This window comes from Lissotriton helveticus, chromosome 3_2, assembly GCF_964261635.1.
Source record: "Lissotriton helveticus chromosome 3_2, aLisHel1.1, whole genome shotgun sequence".
NCBI classification, from domain to species: domain Eukaryota; kingdom Metazoa; phylum Chordata; class Amphibia; order Caudata; family Salamandridae; genus Lissotriton; species Lissotriton helveticus.
The window spans coordinates 2,951,229-2,972,839 of record NC_136062.1 but is presented as its reverse complement, the minus strand read 5'-3'; the positions used below and the strand labels follow the sequence as shown (position 1 = coordinate 2,972,839).

Genomic DNA, 21,611 nt, shown 5'->3' with positions numbered 1-21,611 from the left:
CTGGGCACTGTCTCTTTTCCATTTTAGGAAATGACAGGAAAGGGGGATCACCCCCATTCTCAGCTTTAAAAATTGAAGCTTAATACGTTTGTTGAAAGTGATCGATAGATAACGTTGGTGTTTCAGTTGTCGATAGGTACCTGGAGTCTTCCAACCGTGGTTCCGTACAGAGAAACTGGCTCTGTCTTCTAATGAAGACAGTCGGTTTGCACAGGTTTTTACTCACCTCTTGAATTTGTGTTGGTTGACATGTAGGTCCCAAAGGTGGCTCAAGCCGAAAGAATTGAGGGCTCAAGACAGGTAAAGATTGCCCGTCGACCTACGGCTATGGTGGATCCATAAATTGTGGGCCAGAGTGCCTTCTTTAGATGCCCTGAGTTTGTGGCAGTAATTAGGAAGGCCGCCATATGGGCTTGTACCTGTCTGCAGATGCCAAATTCCAGTCTAATTTGTGCTGATGATGTGTAAGAGGGAAGCTGGAAGATCATTCTGAAAAGTTTTGCGACTACTTTGTCTAGTTGCCCACTATCCCGTCCTTTCACACCCATATGTTAGGATTGGGATGACCTTTGCCTGGGCCACCTGGAGGATTGGAGCAAATGTAGGGCTATTTAGTCTTTTATAGATGGATCCAAGTGCAAAAGGCAACGCAATACCTTTCTTTATTTACTCCACCAGCTGGCTCGCATACACGTCGTTGTTGAAAAGGACGCCTAGATACTTATGGCAACTGGTTGCTTCTATTCTTTCCTGGTGTAGGGACCATACCAGCTTTTTGGTCCCAGTTGTATGAACTGCAAAGATTTTGGGTTTCTTTTTATTTATCTGTAAGCCATTCGTATTGGAGTATGTGGCGGTTGCATCCAGGAGACATTGTAAGCCAATCTTTGTATGGCTGAGAGGAACCAGGTCGTCTGCATAGAGTAGGTTGGATAAATGAAGGCTGCCCAGTTTAGGTGGATGCGAATTCACTGAGTCGAGAACTGCTGAGAGGTCGGACAAAAATAGGTTGAAGAGCATAGGAGCAAGAACACTTGCTTGAGGCTGTGCGTTGTTACTATGTGTAGTGACAGATGCGAACCGTCCCTGTTCTTGATTCTGACCCATGTGCCATGATGCAAAAGCTGCAAGGCCCTGAGCAGGCTGTTTGGGATGTTAAGGAGGGAGATTTTCTGCCACAGCTTGCTTCTATTGACCCTGTCGAAGGCAGATTTGTAGTCTATGAAGCCCATGTATACAGGGCTTATATTGGATTCGGCCTGATCGATCAAGAAGGAAAGTGTGATAAGATTTACCAATGTCCGGTATTGTTTATAAATCCTGTCTGGTTTGGTGCTATGATTGAATTTGACTCTGCCCATGAGCGTAGGGCGTCCAGCAGTATTCCCGTGAAATACTTCACTTCATTGTCAATTAAGGCGATCAAGCGATAGTTCCCTGGAGATTTTCTGTCGCCGCCTTTGAAAAATGGAGGGAGAATCGATCCCCGCCATGAGGCCAGGATGGAACTCTTTTCTACAATAGATAAGTAGAGCAGGCTAATAGAGTGGCCCAGAAAGCTAGATCCTCCTTGTAGAGGGCTGGTGGTATTCCACCTGGGCCACGGGCCCCATCCTTGTGTTCCTTTGCAATTTGTTTACGGATTGATGCCTCTGTAAAAGAGAGCCTAAGGGATGACTTGTTGTGAGTTGGGATTTGAGCTTTCCTGACCGTGCTACCCGCAAGGTCATCAATCTGCTCACAGTTCTGGTCAGACAATGGAAGATCATTGAAATAGTTTTGTATAAAAAATACCACTCTGATTCCAAGATGTTGGAGGAAGCTACCTTGGGTGGTGCGCCACCTTATGGTGCGCCAGAACCTAGCACAGTTGCTGGTCCTTATATCGTATACTTGTCTGACCCAGAATGAGTTCCAGGTGTTCCTTCTATATTCACGTTTAGCCACCTTCAATTGTCTCCGAGCCTCTCTTAATTTGCTTATTAGTTTTGCATCCATTGGTGTCATTTTGAATTTTTGCCACAGCCGGTTTATACTTCGTTTTGCGGATTGTATTGCGGGACCGGAGAAGTTCACTTGTGTCGGCCCATTTACTTGTGTGCTCTGTATTGGTCTTGCAAACTGGGCAGCCAAATTTTCTGAGAACGTTGACCAGTTGGCAAGTGGGTCTCCCTCGGACCCCTAGATGTTAGCAAGTAGCTGCTTGGCTTCTAACGCCAAGGTCGGGATATTGCTGGCTGTACATTTAATATGCTTTAAGTTAATGGTATGAATTTCGAAGACTGCTGTGTCATGTTGCAGCAGCCTAATGTTGAGGGAGAGCACTTGGGGACGGTGATCACGGACCATTTTATTGCCAAAGCCAAAAGTGCAGACTTGATGCAGTAAAGAGAGGCTAGCAAACGGGTAATCAATCAGGGAGGCCCCGGTTTTGGTTAAGTATGATAGACCAGGTGACTTGTCAGGATGAAAACGGCCATTAAGTCTCTTAACTCGGGATGTTCCAAATTGCCCTATAGCGCACGTCCCCTTGGGTCTAGTGTTCCCCACCGGGGCTATCCTGCGCATTTTGGCCCAGTCACCTTCCTGCAGGTGCGTTATTTCATTAGGATGAAGATCTAACATCAGCCACATGTTGAAGTCTCCTGAGTCTAGAATGTCTGTATTGGAATTTCCAGATCTCACGTTTAGTACCATTGAAGTCAGCTCCTCAATTAATGCTGACCTAGAGGCCGAGTTTGGGCACATATAAAAATACATCAAGGTTAGACTCCTTGACTGACCATTGGAGGTTCTAACTGAGGTGCCTACTACCTGAAGCCCTGGGGTGTCACTTGAGAGATCACAAGAGTGGATTGCACTGGTGGCCGATATGTAGATTGCTAGACCTCCGCTTCTGCGGCCAAGGGTCTATAGTTTGGTTGTAGGAGTGTGATGGATTGTATACCCTTCTAGATGGTGTGGCTTCTGAAGCCATGTCTCTTGCTGTATAATTATTTCAAAGGAATGTAGGTAGGATACGGTACCCTGGTCCCACAATTTATGTGCTAGGCCATTGATATTCGAGGAACATAGATTAAGTGGGCATCCTGCGAGCTCATATTTGCAGTTACTTTGTCACCGTAGTAGTCGAGTTGAGTTCAAAGTCCCCGGCAACCATGACCATGTGTAAACTCTGGCTAGTCCCGCAGATTGAGAGTTGCAGCCACCACTTACGTTCCTTGGGCTGGAGGCAGGGGTTTTGCTTAAGACGCTCCTCATGACTGAGTAAACCGGTCTTGCTGCGCTCTTGAACTCGCCATGACTAGTGTGGTGTCAAGGTTATGGAGATAGCCTGGTTCCTTCTGGAGGGTTGAGGGAAATGCCCCAATGCTTAAAGATGTCCATGTGCCTCAGAATCTTATTTGCTAACTCCGCTGATCGCCAGGTGACTTTAGTGGATTAATTTGACTGTCCTAACTCTGTTGCGATGCACCCAACAGAGAGTATCTCATGGGTTGTAACTTCTTCCGTCAAGCCTGTTGCTTGTATTAACTTTAGAATGTTCCCTCAATTTAGAATGTCGAAACTGCCTTTAGATTTGTACTCTTGATAGAATAATAGATATACAAAAGATCCGTGTTCTGACTTTGTATAAGAGTGGTTGTCAGATGTATTTGCAGATGGATGTTCCCTGGCACAGGGAAGATGTGGTTGGTTGAACTGGATTGCAAGGAAGGATCTGCCCGCACGGAGGCTGCCCCAGGTAGGCCCAGAGTTGTTACTGACTGAGTACTGCGATGTGTGGAAGCACTTCCCGCAGGCATATTGGAAACTAGAACAGGATTTACAGTTGGAGAGGGTGGGGGAAATTCGACACAAGGTTCTCTTGGGCTCCTTAAAGCTGTGACAGGGGTAGTGTGTGACACGCTGAGTTATGCAGGTTCTTCGAAGTTATTTCATGTCTAACCAATTTGTTTTTACTGACAAGTGGGACTGTTGTCCAAGTGCAGTTTCACCCCCCGCTTGGCGCAGAGGTGTGGAATCCAAAGCATGCCATTAAGTATTGGCGCAGGCCTCAGGGGGGATCCTTATTGCTGTTGAGGCTCAATCTATGCCAGCTCACCTCAAAAGGTGGTGAAATTGCACTCTGTTGCTTTTTTACCTAATTAGGAGTGATAGTTGAGTCGTCTATTTCCTTTGCTGACTCGCTGGACTGATTTAAGTCCTTGTGTATAGTCGAGTCTACACGAGTTCGGGCTTTAAAAAGTGGATAGTGCACCGATTCTTGTAATGTAGGTAGGATCTTGGTTCAACCTTTTCTCTTTTTTGCTTGTTTCCCCTTACTGTTGGGCTCCTCCATTTTCTAGTCTGGTGAGGGTGTGGGAATGGACTCAAGGTTGTCGGCCACTATGAGCCCTTGCAGATTGTTACTGCTGCCATAGCTGTCTAATATACCATGGAGCTGTGATGGGTCGGGGTTCGAACTCCTCAGTGCCCCTGATAGTAACGCCACTTGCGACTTGTTTGTTGGATTTTCACTCGAGGCTCAGGCTCTTTCGCTTGGTGTGGTGGACATAGCATTGGTAAGTTCCTTTAAGTCCACCAAAATCTTTGATACCACCTCCGGAAGTGCACTTAGTTTGCCTAAGATTGCCTAAAATTAGCGAGCAATTGTAACTTTGTCACGAGTGATCGGCATTCGCCTGGGCCCGTTTGATCAGGTTGTTTAGATTTATGATTTTTTCGTCTATGTTGGTAACATATACGACCAGGGTGTATAACAAACATATTTGTATATCCACTTTGTTGGATTGGAATGTCATGGCATCCACCAACCTCTGCAGAATGTCCAAGGTTGTGGGCCAGGCAGACTCTTGTTTTTATTCCATGGTGCGACTGAGGAGGATAGACTGTGGCGCGCTTTTAAAGAGCAAGGGGATGATAGGGTCGGACTCTGTCGGTCTGACGGACGCGTCCTTCCTCCAGCCAATCTCCAGGTTGTTCCTGCGGGTGCTTCGAGAGTGGAGACAGCAGTCGTCCTGAGGGAATGGGACTGAGGATCTGGAACTTTTGCCCAGCTACGTGACCCCTGTGCTGAAGGATGACGGTGGAGGGAGAGCCCTCGGTGCTGGCATGAACTGGTGAGTGATAGTCTGCTTGGTCAGGGTGGACTAACTACGACCCCGCAGAAAGAGTCCTGAATGCCTCGCCCTCCCTCTGCTATACTTGAGTCCTGACTCTGTAAGGATGAGTGTATTTGGAAAAGATGGTGGGTCTTTTGGAAGAGATTTGGCACTCTGTGCTTGTATCTTAAGGGCTTAAAGCGTAGGAGGTGAATTATCATTCCTCCATTATTAGGATCCCACAATCGGACTGGTGAGTGTCCATTTTGATGGGGCCATCTAAATGCCTTGCCTTTCCCTGAACCTCACTAGGCTTGGGGTCAGGATGGCCTCTTGGGGCAATTGAAACAAACATAGGACTAGGTTGCTGGACACAGTAATAGGACTATCACTGCCTCCGAAGGCCCTCTAAGTCTGTGGGCATTGGTGGCAGCCATCTTGGAAAGAGGCCAGTTTGTTTTGCTTCTCCCTCACTGGTTGCACACTTGGGTTCAGTGATGCCTCCATGGTTTTGATTATTCCGCGGTGGGGCTATTACTAATTCCTAAATCAACTGTTTTCACACAGACAATTCTTCAAAAACTTCAAGCCTGCCCCTCTATGCACACCAGAGTGCTCTCTTCTGCAATTAGCACTACCCTTCACCAATAATCACTCATCTTCAGACAACTTTAACCCCTCTTTACCTGAACTCTGGCTACTTAAACTTTTGCATTTACCTTATCTGTGCCCTACCATCATCATGTCGCAACGCACCTCGAGCGCCGCTGTCCTCCTTGCTCAGCTAGGTTTGAATGCTTATAAGATCATCTACCCCGTGAATCTATCGTTGAAAGCAAAAAAGACCTTCAAACACAATCTTCTCAAACAATGGCTGGAAACACTTATATCGGACACATTTACTTCCTCTAAGGGCTCAGTGGTGACTGACCTCATATTCTACACTAACAGAAGAGCCCAGTGGAGAAAGACTCTTACCTCTATGCTGAGAACCAAGCTAATGATCAAAACTCCGCACGGATTCCGCCTGACCACACTCCTCTCCCCTGTCCTCCAGGCAGATTTGACCATCTCTCTATATAATAATGAGAACATCCTTATTCAAGCCACTGACCGGAATCTCAAACGCTTTGACAATATCTTTATGGGGATTAAAAACACATTTAATTTCCTGACATTGCCTTGTATCCATCACAACATTTCCCCCTCTATATCTTCCCATGCTGCACCCTACACCTCTACTTCCTTCAATTCTATATCCGAAGTCCTACCTATGGGCCTTCCAACTACATTGGCACCCTTGATACCCTACGCCTCTTCCTCCCCCACTTCCGACCCTGATCATTTACCTGTTTACTGCTCTGCTCTCTCCTAAAACAAGAGGGACATACCGGTTATTCCTCCCTTTGGACCTGGTAGTACTGATCTGATAACCTCCAACCTAGGGGCTGCACCCAGAAATTCGCCTTCTATCCCCCTTTTGACGTCTAATTGCCAGTCACCTGCCTTACCTACTGGCAGTTCTGTCAGCTCCAATAATACGAGGACTGTGCATCACACCCCCCACTCTACTAACCTTGACTACCCTGTTAATCTACCCCCAGGGGAAGGCACTCCTTCCTCAACAACGCTGGACACTGCTACTGACCCCAGTCCTTCTCCACGCAGCCCTGTCTCACCTTCTCCTGCCTCCTGTACTTCTCGTAGTGCTGGTTTTGAAACCAATTTGCCTGCTACCAAGCCCTCCCTTGGTGCGGCACAGCTCCCTCCTGCATCTTATCTGACTCCAACTCATGCGGAAAATCTACCCTTGGCTGACGACAAATCCACGCTCAAGCGGTACTCCATCTCCCCTTGTAAATGTGGTATGGGACCTTCTGTCCCTTCCAATTCCATCCACACGTCGGAATCCTACCCCTTGTCTATTACTAGGGTGGCTGAGGAGTGCTCTAACGGGCTTTACCTTGAGGAGAAGTTCGCTGACCTCAAGCAAGATCTATGTGTTGTCAAAGAGATCATGCAGTCCCTACTATAATTCTCCATGAATATGGAGAAGGTATGGAATATACTCCCTCCTCTGGGGAATGTGCAACCCAATCCTCCTAGAGTCTTCGGGAATGGGGACAAACAATCCTTTACCCGATTCCCACCTAGTTCCAGCTAGAATGCTAGGCCTCTTCCTAACCATCAATCCAGACCGCGTAGGTTTCAGCCTCAGCTCTCGGATAAGGACACCTTCGCTCTTGTACTTTCTTTCAATGACACAGGGCCAGGCGCCTCCTCTAACTCTGCTGTTTCCCAGGACCCTGACAGGGAACCGAGGGTCAACTTCAGATCCGTTAATAAGGAAACCCAACTACAAATTACTACCACTCATCAGGAAGAGATTAACACCTCCCCCTACATTAATTCGATGACGATCAACTGCAGATCAGCCGTGAAACATGCTGCGGACATCTCTGTACTCATAGAAGCGCAAGACTTGGACTTACTGATTCTCACAGAAACCTGGCTCAACAAGGCGTCCTCCCCTATTCTCAACATCTTAATCCCGCCTGATTATGCATTATATGATGTGATCGTCTGGGGAAAATTGGGGGGTGGGGCACATTGCTTTCATTTATCGCTCCAGTTTAACTATAAAACATTCTCAGAATGTTCTGCTATCTTCCTGTGAACTACTAGTAACAGAAATTTGGAATAAGGGCAATGTTGTCTATGTGCTTCACACGATTTACCATCCACCGGGTGACAATTTGCTCTTCATAGAGCAAATCATGGAGGTTTTCAGCTCTTGTTCGGATCAACCATACCATATCTTCCTCGGAGACTTCAACCTCCATTGGAATGGCACCAAGGATCTTTTAGTCAACTCCTTTTTCATTCCTCTCGGATCTCAACTTATCTCAGATCTGTTAGGGACCTACTCACAACAAAGGAGCAACCCTCGATCTCATTATTGCTAGAGACAATATCATCCAACTGGATGACATCCTACCTTGTGACTGGTCGGATCGTCATCAAATCGCCTTTTACATTCTGGAAAAGACCACTCGCAGAAAGGGACAACCTCTTAAAGTTAAAAAATTGTCTTGCAACATGACAGACATCAACATTAACTTTCTTACTTCCATCACTATGAATAGACTTCAGCTGCCCCCTGACATTACCAATCTTGATGATATTTCTGAGCACTACATTAGCACTGTTGCAAATATCTTTGACACCATTTCGCCAAAACAACTTAAAAGGATCCCTCTCAAACAATCGAAACCTTGGTTTAATGGTATACTAAATGACGAACGCCGTAAACGTAGGTTTTCAGACAGGCTCTGGATAAATGAGTCTTCCACTACTAGCCTCTATCAACTTAGGAAAATAAGAAGTGCCTACAACAAAAAATTCTGCATTGCTAACATGGACCATTTCAGGGAGCAGCTGGACGCTGCTAAAAATAGACCCAAGATACTATTTGAAATCATTAAACAACAATCAAACCACACGTCCAACCCCAACCTGGCTTCCTTGACTCCGCTTCCTAGCGGGGAGGACTTCACAGTGCACTTCTCTGAAAAACTAATAACATTGAACAGGAGTTGCAACCTAACACTCCCAGGGTATCACCTCTAATCTACACCACATCATCAAGGGAGCTCGGGGTTCCCTCTGCACTCTCCCTACCTTTGGGTTGTTCTCCTAAAAATTATGCCTCTTGTAACTCCTTTATCCTGCCAGATTCCACAAAACTACTACACGCTATGACAACTCGTAAACCAGCCAACCACTTCAATGATCCTCTGCCGGCAACATTTTTTAAAGCCCTTAACTCGGCCATTCTATTGCTTTTGTCTAGGATCATTCATGAATCGCTCCTGCAAGGGAGCATCCCTGATTGTCTTAAAATGTGGTAAGTAACCCCCATCCCTAAGAAGCCCAACTAGGAACTATCTGATCCTAACAATTTCCGACCGATCACCAACATCATGACACTAGCCAAACTCCTCGAGAAATGCGTCCACAAGCAGCTGTGCAATCATATAGAGAAATTTCAACTACTTGCCCTCTACCAATCTGGTTTCAGAGCAGGGCATAGTACTGAAACTGCTCTAATTCACATTGTGGATGACGCTTTGAAATCCTTAGATCAAAATGTCCCCTGTCACCTGATCCTTCTGGAGCTGTCTTCTGCATTTGATAACATCAAACATGAAAACTTGATTAATCTTCTTCAACTTAGGATGGGTCTCTTGGGGCCGGTCCTAAAGTGGTTTACGTCTTTCTTACATAACTGCACTCAAAGGATTAAACTCAACCAGTCCCTTGCATCCAGTACTCTGGTCAGGATTGGAGCTCTGCAAGGATCCGCAATCTCGCCCATGCTCTTTAACCTCTATAAAGAGACTCTCACCATCATTCTGAACAATTCTCAAAATCATTACAACATGTACGCAGATCACACATAACTGTACCAGAAGATCTCCTCTCTGGAGGACATTAAAACCTTGAGTTTCTCTCGCAAACTTAACAATGGTTAGCCCAGAGTCATCTTTTGTTGAATACCCTCAAAACTGAATCCCTGCTGATTGCCCCACACAACCACTCTGCACCGATCCGCGAATGGCTAAAACAACTCACATCACTTCCCTGCACCCCTCACGTGGTTGATTCCGCTAAATCATTGGGCATTACCTTGGACAAATACCTTAATATGCAAACTCACATCAGCACAACCATTAGGGGTGCAAACTTTCATCTTAACACAATTAAGAAACTCAAGCCTTTCCTTCCGCCAGAAGAGTTACAGCCTGCAGTACAATCCCTGGTGATATCACAACAGGAATATGGCCTGGTAAACCTTGCAGGGCTTCCTAAAGCGAGCTTGGCCCCGCTCAGATCCAAGCTCAATGCATCGGCCAGGCTCATCACAGGCTCCAAAAAATATGATCGCATCACACCTGACCTTTTGCGGCTCAACTGGTTGTCTATTGAAGCCAGGATCCATTTTAAAATAGCTTGCCTCACACATAAAGCCGTGCATTTCAACACTCTGGCCTATCTGGTGAACAAGCTTGTTCTTTCTGGATCTGGTCCCCATGTAAGCTGATAACCCACCTTTACAACATTATGCAAAGTTCCTCAACATTTACTTTCCTGAAAGCATGGCCAGAGCACTCGGAGCAGCCCGCTGGCCTGGTGAAGACATTGAAGATGGTCCGAGACGCCGACTTTCATTGCCCGCAGCTAGCGATCGAGGGGACAAGATAGCGGCTGCTGCTGTAATTGGGGTATAATGTCTATGCAACGCGAGAGGAGTACCGTCTGAGGAGGACTGCCACTAACACCGGACTAGAATCGGAGCAGTGAGTCTGGGCTGGGTGGGCTTGCAGTCAAGGAAAAAGCTGTCAATCGCCCGGGTAGCGTGATACGCGACCCAGAGCGGAGTGCGTGAGGCAACCAAGAGCCGGTGCTGGGTGCGGCCTGCTTCTGCTGACTGTCTGGGCGAGTGCCCTGAGTAAATTGTACATTTACCTGCATCGCGGCGAGCGTCCCAAAAAACGGCGGCTGCATCCGGAATCTCCGCTCCTGTCTCTCGCAGCACCCACCGTGTCTCCTGGCCGCTGCTGAGTTCATCTCCCAAAGAGATTTAGCAGAGGAGAGCAGCGGTGAGATCTCGGGTTTGCGGGTAAGACGGGAGGTGGAATAAATGCTCTGCTGCAGGTTCCAACCTGGGGCCGCATGACCGCCACCAACAGCTGAAAGCTTGATCTCCCATTGCGAGTGACCCCCTCACATTTAAGAGGCCAGCCTGAGGGGCAAAGCCTGCACAAATGAAACGTGGGGATCTGGGGGCTGATATAAACATCGGGGGTGACAGAGAAGAGACTTGCCTGACCTAAATACGGCACCCGCCATACACCATAGCAGCGTGCAGAACTGAACCTGGCTGCCCCTTCGGGTTCCTACATTCAGGATTACTGGAGGGGGGAAGAGGTGTTTGACAGCGGTGAACAGGAGCTTTAAGGTTGCCATCCCCCAACGGAAAGTATGGATACCTGCCTTGGCCTTCACAGCTGCTGATCCTAGTCCTTAGAATTGGGGAGGGGCACAAGCCTATCCCTCTTTGAAATAGTAGGTATTTCCTCCAGCAAGTGGTGAAATTACTAGTATGAGGGAACAATGCAGGCAAAGTGACACATTTCAAAAGTGCGGGCTCCTCCATACATGGAGGGAAGAGGTGAAAAAGTTGCTTCCACCTCTCCTCTCACCACTCTTGACCAGGGGGCGAGATGGAGGACGTTGCGGACGGGGCTGCCCAGTAACACCAGGACGGGTGTTTTCCGTTGGAACTATGACGAGGCCTACTGGGCGGATACCATAACTGTTTTTACTTACTGCGGAGCCCAAGCAACCTTGGCCAATGTCTGGTGGAGCTGTCCTATGCAGCCAAAGAGTAGTCTGGCTCTGGTTCACCCCCTCAGCCATCACCTACCCAGCCAGACATCTGAGATTGTTTTTCTGCGTATCCCCGCTGTGTTTCCTTCCTTCCCCCGCCTCCTCCCAGCTCCACTAGTCCATCTCTGGACTTTTGGTCCCTTCCTGAAATCGTAACACAATGTTTCCTTATGTTAGCGCTAGACCTAGTTTTTTGGCCGATGCCCAGTGGAGCTACCTGATAGCTATAGAGGAGATGACCCCCTTGGCCGTGACCTACCCAGCTGGACTTAGGGCAGACATTCCTTCATCTCGCCTTCGCATTCTACCTTTCACCCCTTTACCCTACCCCCTTTCCCCCTCTATGCTCCATTTTCCCATCCCCTTCTTAATGTTCTTCAGTTGAGACCTAGCTATTTGGCCGATGCCCAGTGGAGCTACCTGATAGCTATAGAGGAGATGGGCTGTGGACTTCCCCCTCGGCCGTCACCTACCCAGCCGGACTTTGGGCAGACTCTCCCTCGTCTCTCCATCCTATTTCCCTCCCACCCCTTTACCCTACCCTCTCTCCCTTCTAAGCTCCTTTTATCTCGTCTTTATGATCTTGAAATGTTTTTCTAGTAACTGATGTAACTGATGCAATTTTGTAACTTTGTGGAACCTTATGTAGAGCGCTCTGATACCTCCGGGTCTAGCCAGCGCTATATAAAAGTCAAATAAATAAGAAGTGCGTCCACACTACTCTTGAAACCTCCTAAATTAAAAAAGAAAAGAACATACAAACATGCTTTCGCCGGCCTTGCACCTAGAATTTGGAACGCACTTCCCACGGAGGTGAGAACCAATCCCTCCACTGCCTATTTCAAGAAACACTACTCTTGAAACCTCCTAAATTAGAAAAGTACGTACAAACGTGCTTTCTCCGGCCTTGCACCTAGAATTTGGAACGCTCTTACTACGGAGGTGAGAACCAATCCCTCCACTGCCTATTTCAAGAAACAGGCCAAATGGCTTTTCTTGAGTGGACATTACCTGCATCATCATGTACTCTTTCTCTTGTCCCTTTGGTGACAGATTTGACATTTATCCCAACGTATCTTTCGCTACGTATTTTTGATTGGATGTTAAACTATTATTTTACTCTAGGGCCCCTTTGGAACTATAATAGAAGACTACTTCTTGGGCCGATTACATATTTGTCATTTACTCTACTATGCTGTAACGAGCCATTTTATGATTGTTTTACGGAATGTTAAGGGAAATATTTTGCACTATATGAGAAACTGAACTAGTAGAGCCTTCTTCCCGGTATCTGACTTTGATTGTTTACTCCTTGTTGTTTTACAATGTTGACCTCAACTGTTCTGAGTTTATGCATGCCTCTGCCTCTGTGTTCAGCACTCTGATACCCACAAGGGTCATGTTCGCACTTTATAAAACTTTTCAAATAAATAAAGATTGTGGGGAGCTTCGTTTCCATATGATGAAAGCATGATTTCCCACTCTTTAGATTGAATGTAGGATAGGTCCTATTCAGGATCAGAGGAATCCTTGTCATAAGGAGATAGCAAGAATCGTCCCTATCCCTGTGAGATTTTGAGTCTGGCTTGCTCACAACATCCCTGAGTAGTTATTATTGCACTGTTGGATCCTTCAATGGCTTAATTGTTGTATCAGAGCTCTATTTCTCACGGTAGGAAGCCCACCTCTTTGCCTCTGCCACTTGTTCCACCATTAATGGATTGAGTGAGGGCTGGGTGCAATTCCCTATATGCGAGTTGGTGAGGGTAGCCTTAATATCTGGACTGATTGTAAATTTATTTCGAGGTGTGTACGGTTCTTGTGGTAGACCTACTGTGCTCCAGGTGTTAGGATGTGCATTCAAAACTGGAACCCCTGAACTGCCCATGGGGGAGGGAGACACCCATGTGTCATTGTGAAGCAGGCCCCTATCTTGCTCAGCAGGACCTGAAATGTCACTTGTGCCTGGGTGAGTTGCCAAGCTGTGGGATGGGGTTTTAACATTGGAGCCCTCCTTGCTGACAATCACTGTTGGCTCAGAGGGATAGATAGTCACTTGATGCTCATGTTGCTGGAGAAGATGGCAGAGCCCGCGTTTTTCAGAAAGGCAAATTTGGACGTTATTTTTGGTTGGAAATGGGTGATCTTGGGGCCTGCAGGGCTGGCTCCCAGGATGCGAGGGTTGGAGTTAGTTACCGTACTATGATGGTGTATTTGATGTTAAATCAAGTATCTGATCAGATTCTTCTGTGAGTTTCACACAGTCAACCCTCTGCTTCCTTTTCTTGAGTGGGACTGCCGGACCCCTCTGTTTTCCCAGAACACATGAAACGGTTGGTTGGATTACTAGAATACCTGTAGGTTTGTACTACAAGCTATACCCCTCAGCGCCTGCTCAGCTGAAGTCCCGGGCTTGGGGAGCCCTAAGGCTTGTGAAGGGAGTTTTTTGATTACCTACTGGAGACCTGTTGTGCCACTTTGTGATTTAGACCAGTTGAATCCTGTTGTGCTGAGCTCTTGAGCTAGATGGAAACAGTGGTGAGTAGAGCCACCAAGTGTGCCGCAGTTGGTCTGGTCTAGTTGCAGGCCACCTCTGCAGTCCACCTGGTTCCACTCACCATGACCGCCGAGTAGTGGTTGCCTCACACTTAAGACCAAGTAGTGCAGGATTAAACTGCTGCTTCCAGAGGTTTTGGACTGGGCCAGCTAGGTCCAATTGGGACAGAAAAGGGGGAGGGAGGTAGGGCCAGTTCACACAGACCACCCCAGCCAGGCCCTCCTTGTCCTTGGTCCTTCACTCTTGTTTCCACCTTTAATTTCTCCTTTGAGTAGGGGTGCAAGAGGTGAGAGGACAGGGGAGAATGTAGTGGAGAGCAGTGTGGAGTTCAGGAGCGCTAAGAGCACAGAAGAGGAGAATGGCATTCCTTGCCGATGCTCAAGCCGCACCAGCCTAACGCCGGCCGCCTCCGAGCAACCGGCAGGAAGCACAACCGAACTTACCACGTCCCTACTCTGTAGGAAGGTCGCTACTTGTAAATAATCACAGAGCCTCTGGTAAGTATAATTCCAGGTTTATTTCCCAGAGCGCCGGGGCAGCGCGCTTTCACTCGATCCGGCTCGGCGCCTAACAAAGTGGCCACCTTCCGGTTCCTGTTTACACCCCTTCCGGTTCCGGCCCTTGCGGTGGAAAGGCTAGACCGTCACTACATACTCCCTCACTTGCCTGAGCCTGAGCCGCATTGGGGCAGCACACAGCAGTTCTCAGTTACCGGGCGAACACCGGACTCTGCACCGCAAGCACCTCTCGCAGTGTCTCGTCGCCTCTCTCTCTCTCTCTCTCTCTCTCTCTCTCTCTCTCTCTCTCTCTCTCTCTCTCTCTCTCCATGTCACCGCGTTGCATCTCATCACTTCCGCTTCTGCTGCTCGGGTCCTGTTTAATGCCAGAGAGGCAGAAAGGTCAGCATCTCACTGGCTTTTCATTCAAGGCTCGCTGCCTTTGTTAAAAAAAAAACAGGACACAGGTCCCAGAATCCTAGACAGCGAGAGCTCCTCACTATGGACATTGGACTCTCCAAAGCGTTGCAGATAATGTATCATGGAATGCATGCCTTTTGCAGTATTATAGATCTTCAAACTGTTTTTCAAATACTCTGGTGCTAGGTGATGCACTGCTTTGTGCACCAATTGCAAAGTCTTAAACTTGATTTGTCCTACAGTAGAAGAAATGAATCATTCTCAATGCTGTCCTGTTGTGCATTCTGCTCATTCAGGTGTGTAGCTATCATATGTGTGGCAAGAGCAGTCACACCAGGCCCACGAGTGTGAGGGCCCAGTGTGACTGCACCTCAATTATGACTGTCTTTTACTACCAACCATGTGAATGGGGCTCCTCTATCCCTTGCTCATATGAAGGCCTGGGGCACCCTTGCTACTCCACTGCTCCCAGTACCATGTGGTGCTGTAAGTGCTTTGCTACAGTGCACATATGCACATTACTAGCTCACTCTATAGCCTGTGACTTTATTTATCAACTAGGCACCTGTAGGCAGGAGGCTCACTAGTGATCATATCACTCGCTTTCATTTGCAATGGAACTGATGCTGGTATGTCTAATATTCTTGGCATCCATCCTTTTCGTGGATGGCTTTTTTCCTACACCGTGGCATTCATGAAGATTTTAGTACTTGGAATACAGTGTGCGTATGCGTATTTTCAGAAATGTTACAGCGTTAATTGGTGAACAGCTCTCAAAGGATATGAAATAAAACACATTATAAAAGTGCAGAGGGATAAAGTACAGCCAAGCCTTGTTAATTCAGACCCAGCACGTATTTTCTGCCATTTCCAAGTGTTTCTCATCAAAACGGGTTCTAATTGACTTTTTAATCCAGAAATGATTGAGTTGTACATCCCTGTAGATTTCCATCTGAACATGTCTGGTTTATCTGAGTTCCTAATCATCTAAATACCACCTGTAGAGTTTCGCTTCTTCCAGTAAACTCAATCATTTGCCAAGCGTGTTACCGAATGGACACTGCATGTATTCCCTTTACAGTGACTAATGGAAGATTCTTTTTAGGTCTGATTACATACTGCTTCAGCTGTTGGCAAGAGGTCATGTCAACACTGCACACAACCTACAGAGAGGGAGGTTAGGTCAGTGCTCTTAAGTCATTGGCTTGTTTGGATGAGTTTCTTCCTGCATATTTGGTTGTCCATCAAACAGCATTCCTGTGATGCTTACAATTGTGCTATTTATGCCTCCCATAAGAAGCCTCCACCATTTACACCGGGTCCTAAATCTGGACTCTCACTGCTACGATGTTGCAACAGTTAATAACAAAACTTGTTATCACTTTTGCTATGTCATTGAAGCCCTCCAGGCTAGGCTAATAGACCTCTCTGAGTGCAACGCTGCTTCTCTACTTTAACAAGCTGCAGGAGGCAGAAAGAAGGCAGGAAGGGTGGTGGGAATTGGTTAGGGATCGCAGGTGAGGAATTTTTTACACATTTGAGTCAGGCAGGAGACCCCTGGTTATGCATGGCTCCTCCATTACTCCTCTGCCTCTGTGTAACAGCTGAAAACAGGGGCAGATGTCTCTGGGAGAAATACATAACGTTATAGATGAGTAAAAACTGAATTATATGGCTGCTTATCACCTCAAAGTTCCGAGTATCATCATAGACAACTCGCCTCAAAGTTCTGAGTACCATCATAGACAACTTGAGCTCGCTGTCATATTTAATGTCACACAGAAAACCCTAGGTGAAACACATTCCTGTAATTCACTGTTACCCTTCTATATTTTTATATGATGTACATTTTGCATTGGTGGTGGCACACAAAATGTAGTACCTGGGACAAGATAGAACCTATTCACATCTTGAATCAATTGCTCCACCAACAGGTTTTATTCCCACCTCAGAAGAGTGCACCTCACTAGCACATCATGGACACATTTTTTCTGGCAAATGTACATACTGCTGCTCACACTGTCGGTCACAGCCAGAGATACATCTTACACATGGTTGAAAAAGCTATTTATATTCCAAAATACTTTTATTTGATGTTTTTGCTTCAAAAATTGATCCGAGCATTTAACCCTGAAAAATAATAACTACATGAAAAGGATAAAAATAAAAAGGGAAAAATTTACAAGAAAGTGAAGCATCTGTAGAGATGCGTCAGTTTCCATGCGCCACCATCCAAAACCCTTGCGTCACCATGGATGCACCGTATTTACAAAACGGCGCACCATGGCACAAGGATTGACAGATGCGTCAGAAATTCTGACCCATCTGTTGATGAAAAAGTCACGCATTGCTGGAGTCGTGCCGCAAGCACAACGCAACTCCAGCAATACGTGTTGCTGCCTATTCCCAATACACTGCGTCACTCCTTACGCCTTCTTGAAGCAGGCATAAGGTTTTGACGCAGTGCCGTCCTAAATGTGACGCAGTGAAATCTTGTAGATTTTATTGCATCACTTTTACGAGGCTATCCTGCAGGGGAACGCCTACCTTGCATACATTATACCTGACGCAGGTATAATGTCACACAGGGCTTTACAACGTGACGCATCCTCCTAGATGCGTCATGTTGTAAATGGGCCGCAACTTTTACGCCACCGCTGCGTCACAAATGTGACGCAACAATGGCGCAAAAGTGACGCAAGGGGCTTGTAAATCTGCCCCTAAGTATTTAATCAACCACCTGAGTGTAGCAGCATAAGGGTGTGCAAAATGTTCTGAGCAGCAAGGCCACAGGTCTATAACTGCTGGTGTCACAGATCACTTAGTAACAATAACATGTGCTTTCTGGATTTACTTTTTTTAAAGTCGCATGCTATTCATTTTGCTATTTACATCCTACCTAAAGTTGAACATCAAACTTCATAGTATTCATTAATGTTATTCAGTTTGCGGTTGTGTGTCATCGAGGTCTTTATCTACAATGTTTCAACAGCTTTCTACATTGATTTTATTAAATAACAAAATAGAACTTTAACAGTTATAATGAAATTTGAAACTTGGTATCCTTATATCTAGGGACACACTAACTATCATTATTATTACTATGTGTTACTTTTTGACTTTTCGAAAAACTTCTTCCACTGAGAATCTATGATAATAGTCATACTGAGGGAGCCACAAAATAAAAGTTGACCCCTCTAAAAGATTGCAGGCAAATAAGGCTTTAGCTAATGGACTGAACTTTCTCTTCAGATCTCTAAGATACATTTTGGAAATAATTCGAAAAGACTGCAACCCGTTAAAAACTGTAATTATGAATATTAATCATTGTCACAGAACTTTATTATTTAATAAACACAACGTTGTTTTATTTAGAGGGTTTGAAAGATACATATACTAATAAACAGATAACATTTGCCTGATACACAGCACTATCAGTAGAATTCAGAATTCAAACTGGTTGTTTATGAAGTGAAACAGTCATCTTATGTCAATGGATTCATTAAGGAACAAGGCAGAGAGGTAATTGAGTGATAAAGAAGGAAGTGGCAAAAAGACTTAGGGGTGGATTTAGAGTTTAGTGTGTGTTTTACTCAGTCACAAACGTGATGGATATCCGGTCCACCATACTACAAGTGCATTAAACTTTATGGCAAGTTGCGTAGTAAGGTCAGGTGGTACCCGGTGCGGAAAATTTCTTGTCACCCCCCGCCCACATTGAGATTTTGAAATAAGGAAAAAAAGATAGTAAAACATATTTTTGCCATTGTGTCACCTCCCCCCCTCCGTCAGTGCCATTTTGTCACCCACCTCAGTGATGACACCCGGTGCGGCCCGCACCCCCCTTCCTACGCCACTGTCAATGGCACCTGTAATACGTGAACGGGATATCTAGATCAGGCCTGGAGTCCCATACCTGGAAACACACATCATCTAATGGAAGAGATTTCTAATGTCATTTGAAACTACTTTGCAGGACTTTTGAAATAACTCAATCATAACCACCAATATTAAACATATTTATCTGTTGTGTTTTAAAATTAAATTAACATTCTCATCACCTTGCTGTATGCTAAGCATTAACATTGGTCCTTTCTCTTTTGCTTCGAGTAGTCATCCAGAACCGCACGTTCTGATGAAGATAAAGACAGCGGATGGGATGCCTGGGGCACCTGGAGTGACTGCTCGCGAACATGTGGAGGTGGAGCTTCCTATTCTCTGCGAAGATGTTTAAACGGAAGGTCAGAAAGCTACAAATAATTCTTTCATGTCTCCCTATGCTTTACAGGATGTGTCAGAATATGAGGTTTCATAAACCATGAGTTAAAGAGGCCATCGGGTGAATGATGCCACAATAGATCTTAAAAAACCTAAGCTGACCTCATGAAACAAAGAACATTCTGGAATGCCTATTATTGGTGATTGTTAGCAGTGCAGTAATAGAGTTGTGTTTTTTCCTTTAAACTGGGTGACTCTTTTCCTTTTCATTCATTGACACGGTTTACAAACTGCTGGGAATAAACCAGTCTAACTTCTTTCATTCACTGTTATATAGCGTGTCATCCATATATGGTTATGCTTCTGATTTAGGCAATCGTTTTCCCATATGAGATAAAGTATAGGCCGCTACTACTTAAAGTATACCACGCTATTAAAGGCCCATTACCGCGTTAAAGGCCTGAGCTGAAGAGGAGGGACTTTAACAAGGGAGCTTGACTTTAATAGCCGGTATAGCGCTGCTACGAAGGGCTATAAGACTATTAGAACATTCTGCCACTAGAGGGCAGAATGTTCTAACAAATAAAACAAAGGCTTCTCAAAGCTTGAGGGATTTAAATCCCCTCGATCTCGGAGAGGCCTTTGTAAAACATTGGAATGTTGCTCTGCGGACCTGTACCGGCCCGTAGAAGCAGGGAGCGCTCCATTGTCTTCAATAGAGCTCCCAACATTCCAATGTTCTAATAGATGGCAACTGGGAATATTCCATCTCGAATTGCAAGTTACACCAGCATACTTGCAATGACAGAAAAGGAAAATACATTTTTTTAATTTTAGCTCCTTTATTTCCCGGTTTGTTTTCAATTAGCCTGTTTTTCTGTGTCAGACTGGCCTCCTAGCCTATTGGTGGACAGGCTCTGGTGCCTTTACCCCCTCACCCACCTGCCTTTTTATACACCTCTGCCTCCTCTGGGGAACATAAATAGCTGCCACAATGTGGCTGCATTTCTGGCATGCTAAAGGCAAGCTTGTTGATGGTCATCCATACCTTGATCATGCTCAGCACCCAGAATCCTGGTATTTGGCTTCAGAGGTAAGAGTAAGCTACTCAGCTCCCACTTCATGTAACCCTAAATATCCCCCTTGTGCTCTAAGTCCTCCCCTTCACAGTGGAAGCTGTTTCCCGCTGCTGCTATTGCCAATTCACCTGCAACTCCCTCTCCTATATGCAGCCACCCTGAACTATTAATCTTCGTACCAAAGTGTTTCCACTAATTTTGCTGAGCTTTTCTCTACTTCCATCCCAGTGGTTAATTTGTGAAAAAATAAGTGCTGGGGCTCTCATCAGGAGGCAGCATGCACTATCCCATTGCTGCTATTAGCATCACCCATGACAGAACCAACTACTAACCACGAAACCCTACTAGTGGGTAGAGGATGTAGCGTAATGGCCAGAGCTGCTGACTTTGGAGCTGGGGAACTAGGTTTGAGTCTCGGCGTAGGCCCAGCATTCTGTGATTCTGGGCAAATCACTCAATCTCCCCACTTCTACCAAAAATGAATGTGTCCTTAATTGGTGCTCATAAAAAGCGCTGCAATACCATTGGGTCGAGTTCACGCTATAAGCCCCTGTGTTGATGAATAAATGTCATTGCAGAGCACCAGAAACCACAGACTCAAATTAAGCACTGCATCATCCACCTTAACAAGCACCCCCACCACCAGAACCAGACTTAATTGGCCCCGTATTAACTCCCATTCTCTGGCCATAAATGCTGTAGAAATGTGGAACCTCGTCGGCACTCAAGTCCTTGACATCCTTTTTCTGACAGAAAATTGGCTTCACCTCTCTTCTGCCCTCCGTATAGTTACTGCCATCCCTCCAAGTTACAACTTTCTCAAGCAGAATAGAACACACAAACCTCGTTGTGGAATATCCCTCATTAATCGTTCTTCTTTCAACTACACCACACTTTCTTCAAATGCCAACAACTGAATATCTTATATTCAAATTCATTCAACCTTTTAAATGTGCCTTTGATGGAATTTTAATCTACTATACTCCAGCTTCAGGAAAAACTTCAGAACTAACCTCATGATGAGTAGCTCTCTATTTGTACTATCCTTCTGATAGAGCATGGGCTCACCTGCTCAACTTACTCACCTGGGCCCATATATCTATATATTAAACAGGTAAACCTACACACTCTATTCAATTGGGATTTTTTACCATTTGGATTTTTATACCATTTATCTTACCAATCCAAGTCACTGATACCTAAAGTCCTAAGGATCAAGGGAGTTAGAGAGAAATAGATAGCAATAATAACATTTAGCATTTCATAAATAACCACAAACTTG

At 45.7% G+C, this 21,611-nt stretch overlaps 1 protein-coding gene across 1 annotated transcript in view; it reads left to right on the top strand.

Moving 5' to 3' along the window:
• Nucleotides 1-21,611, top strand: part of ADAMTSL3 (ADAMTS like 3) — a 2,298,702-nt gene that overhangs the window by 962,824 nt on the left and 1,314,267 nt on the right. The window contains exon 4 of the mRNA XM_078684728.1: nucleotides 19,146-19,273. Coding sequence (XP_078540854.1) covers nucleotides 19,146-19,273 — 128 coding nt within the window. The remainder of the gene's footprint in view (nucleotides 1-19,145; nucleotides 19,274-21,611) is intronic.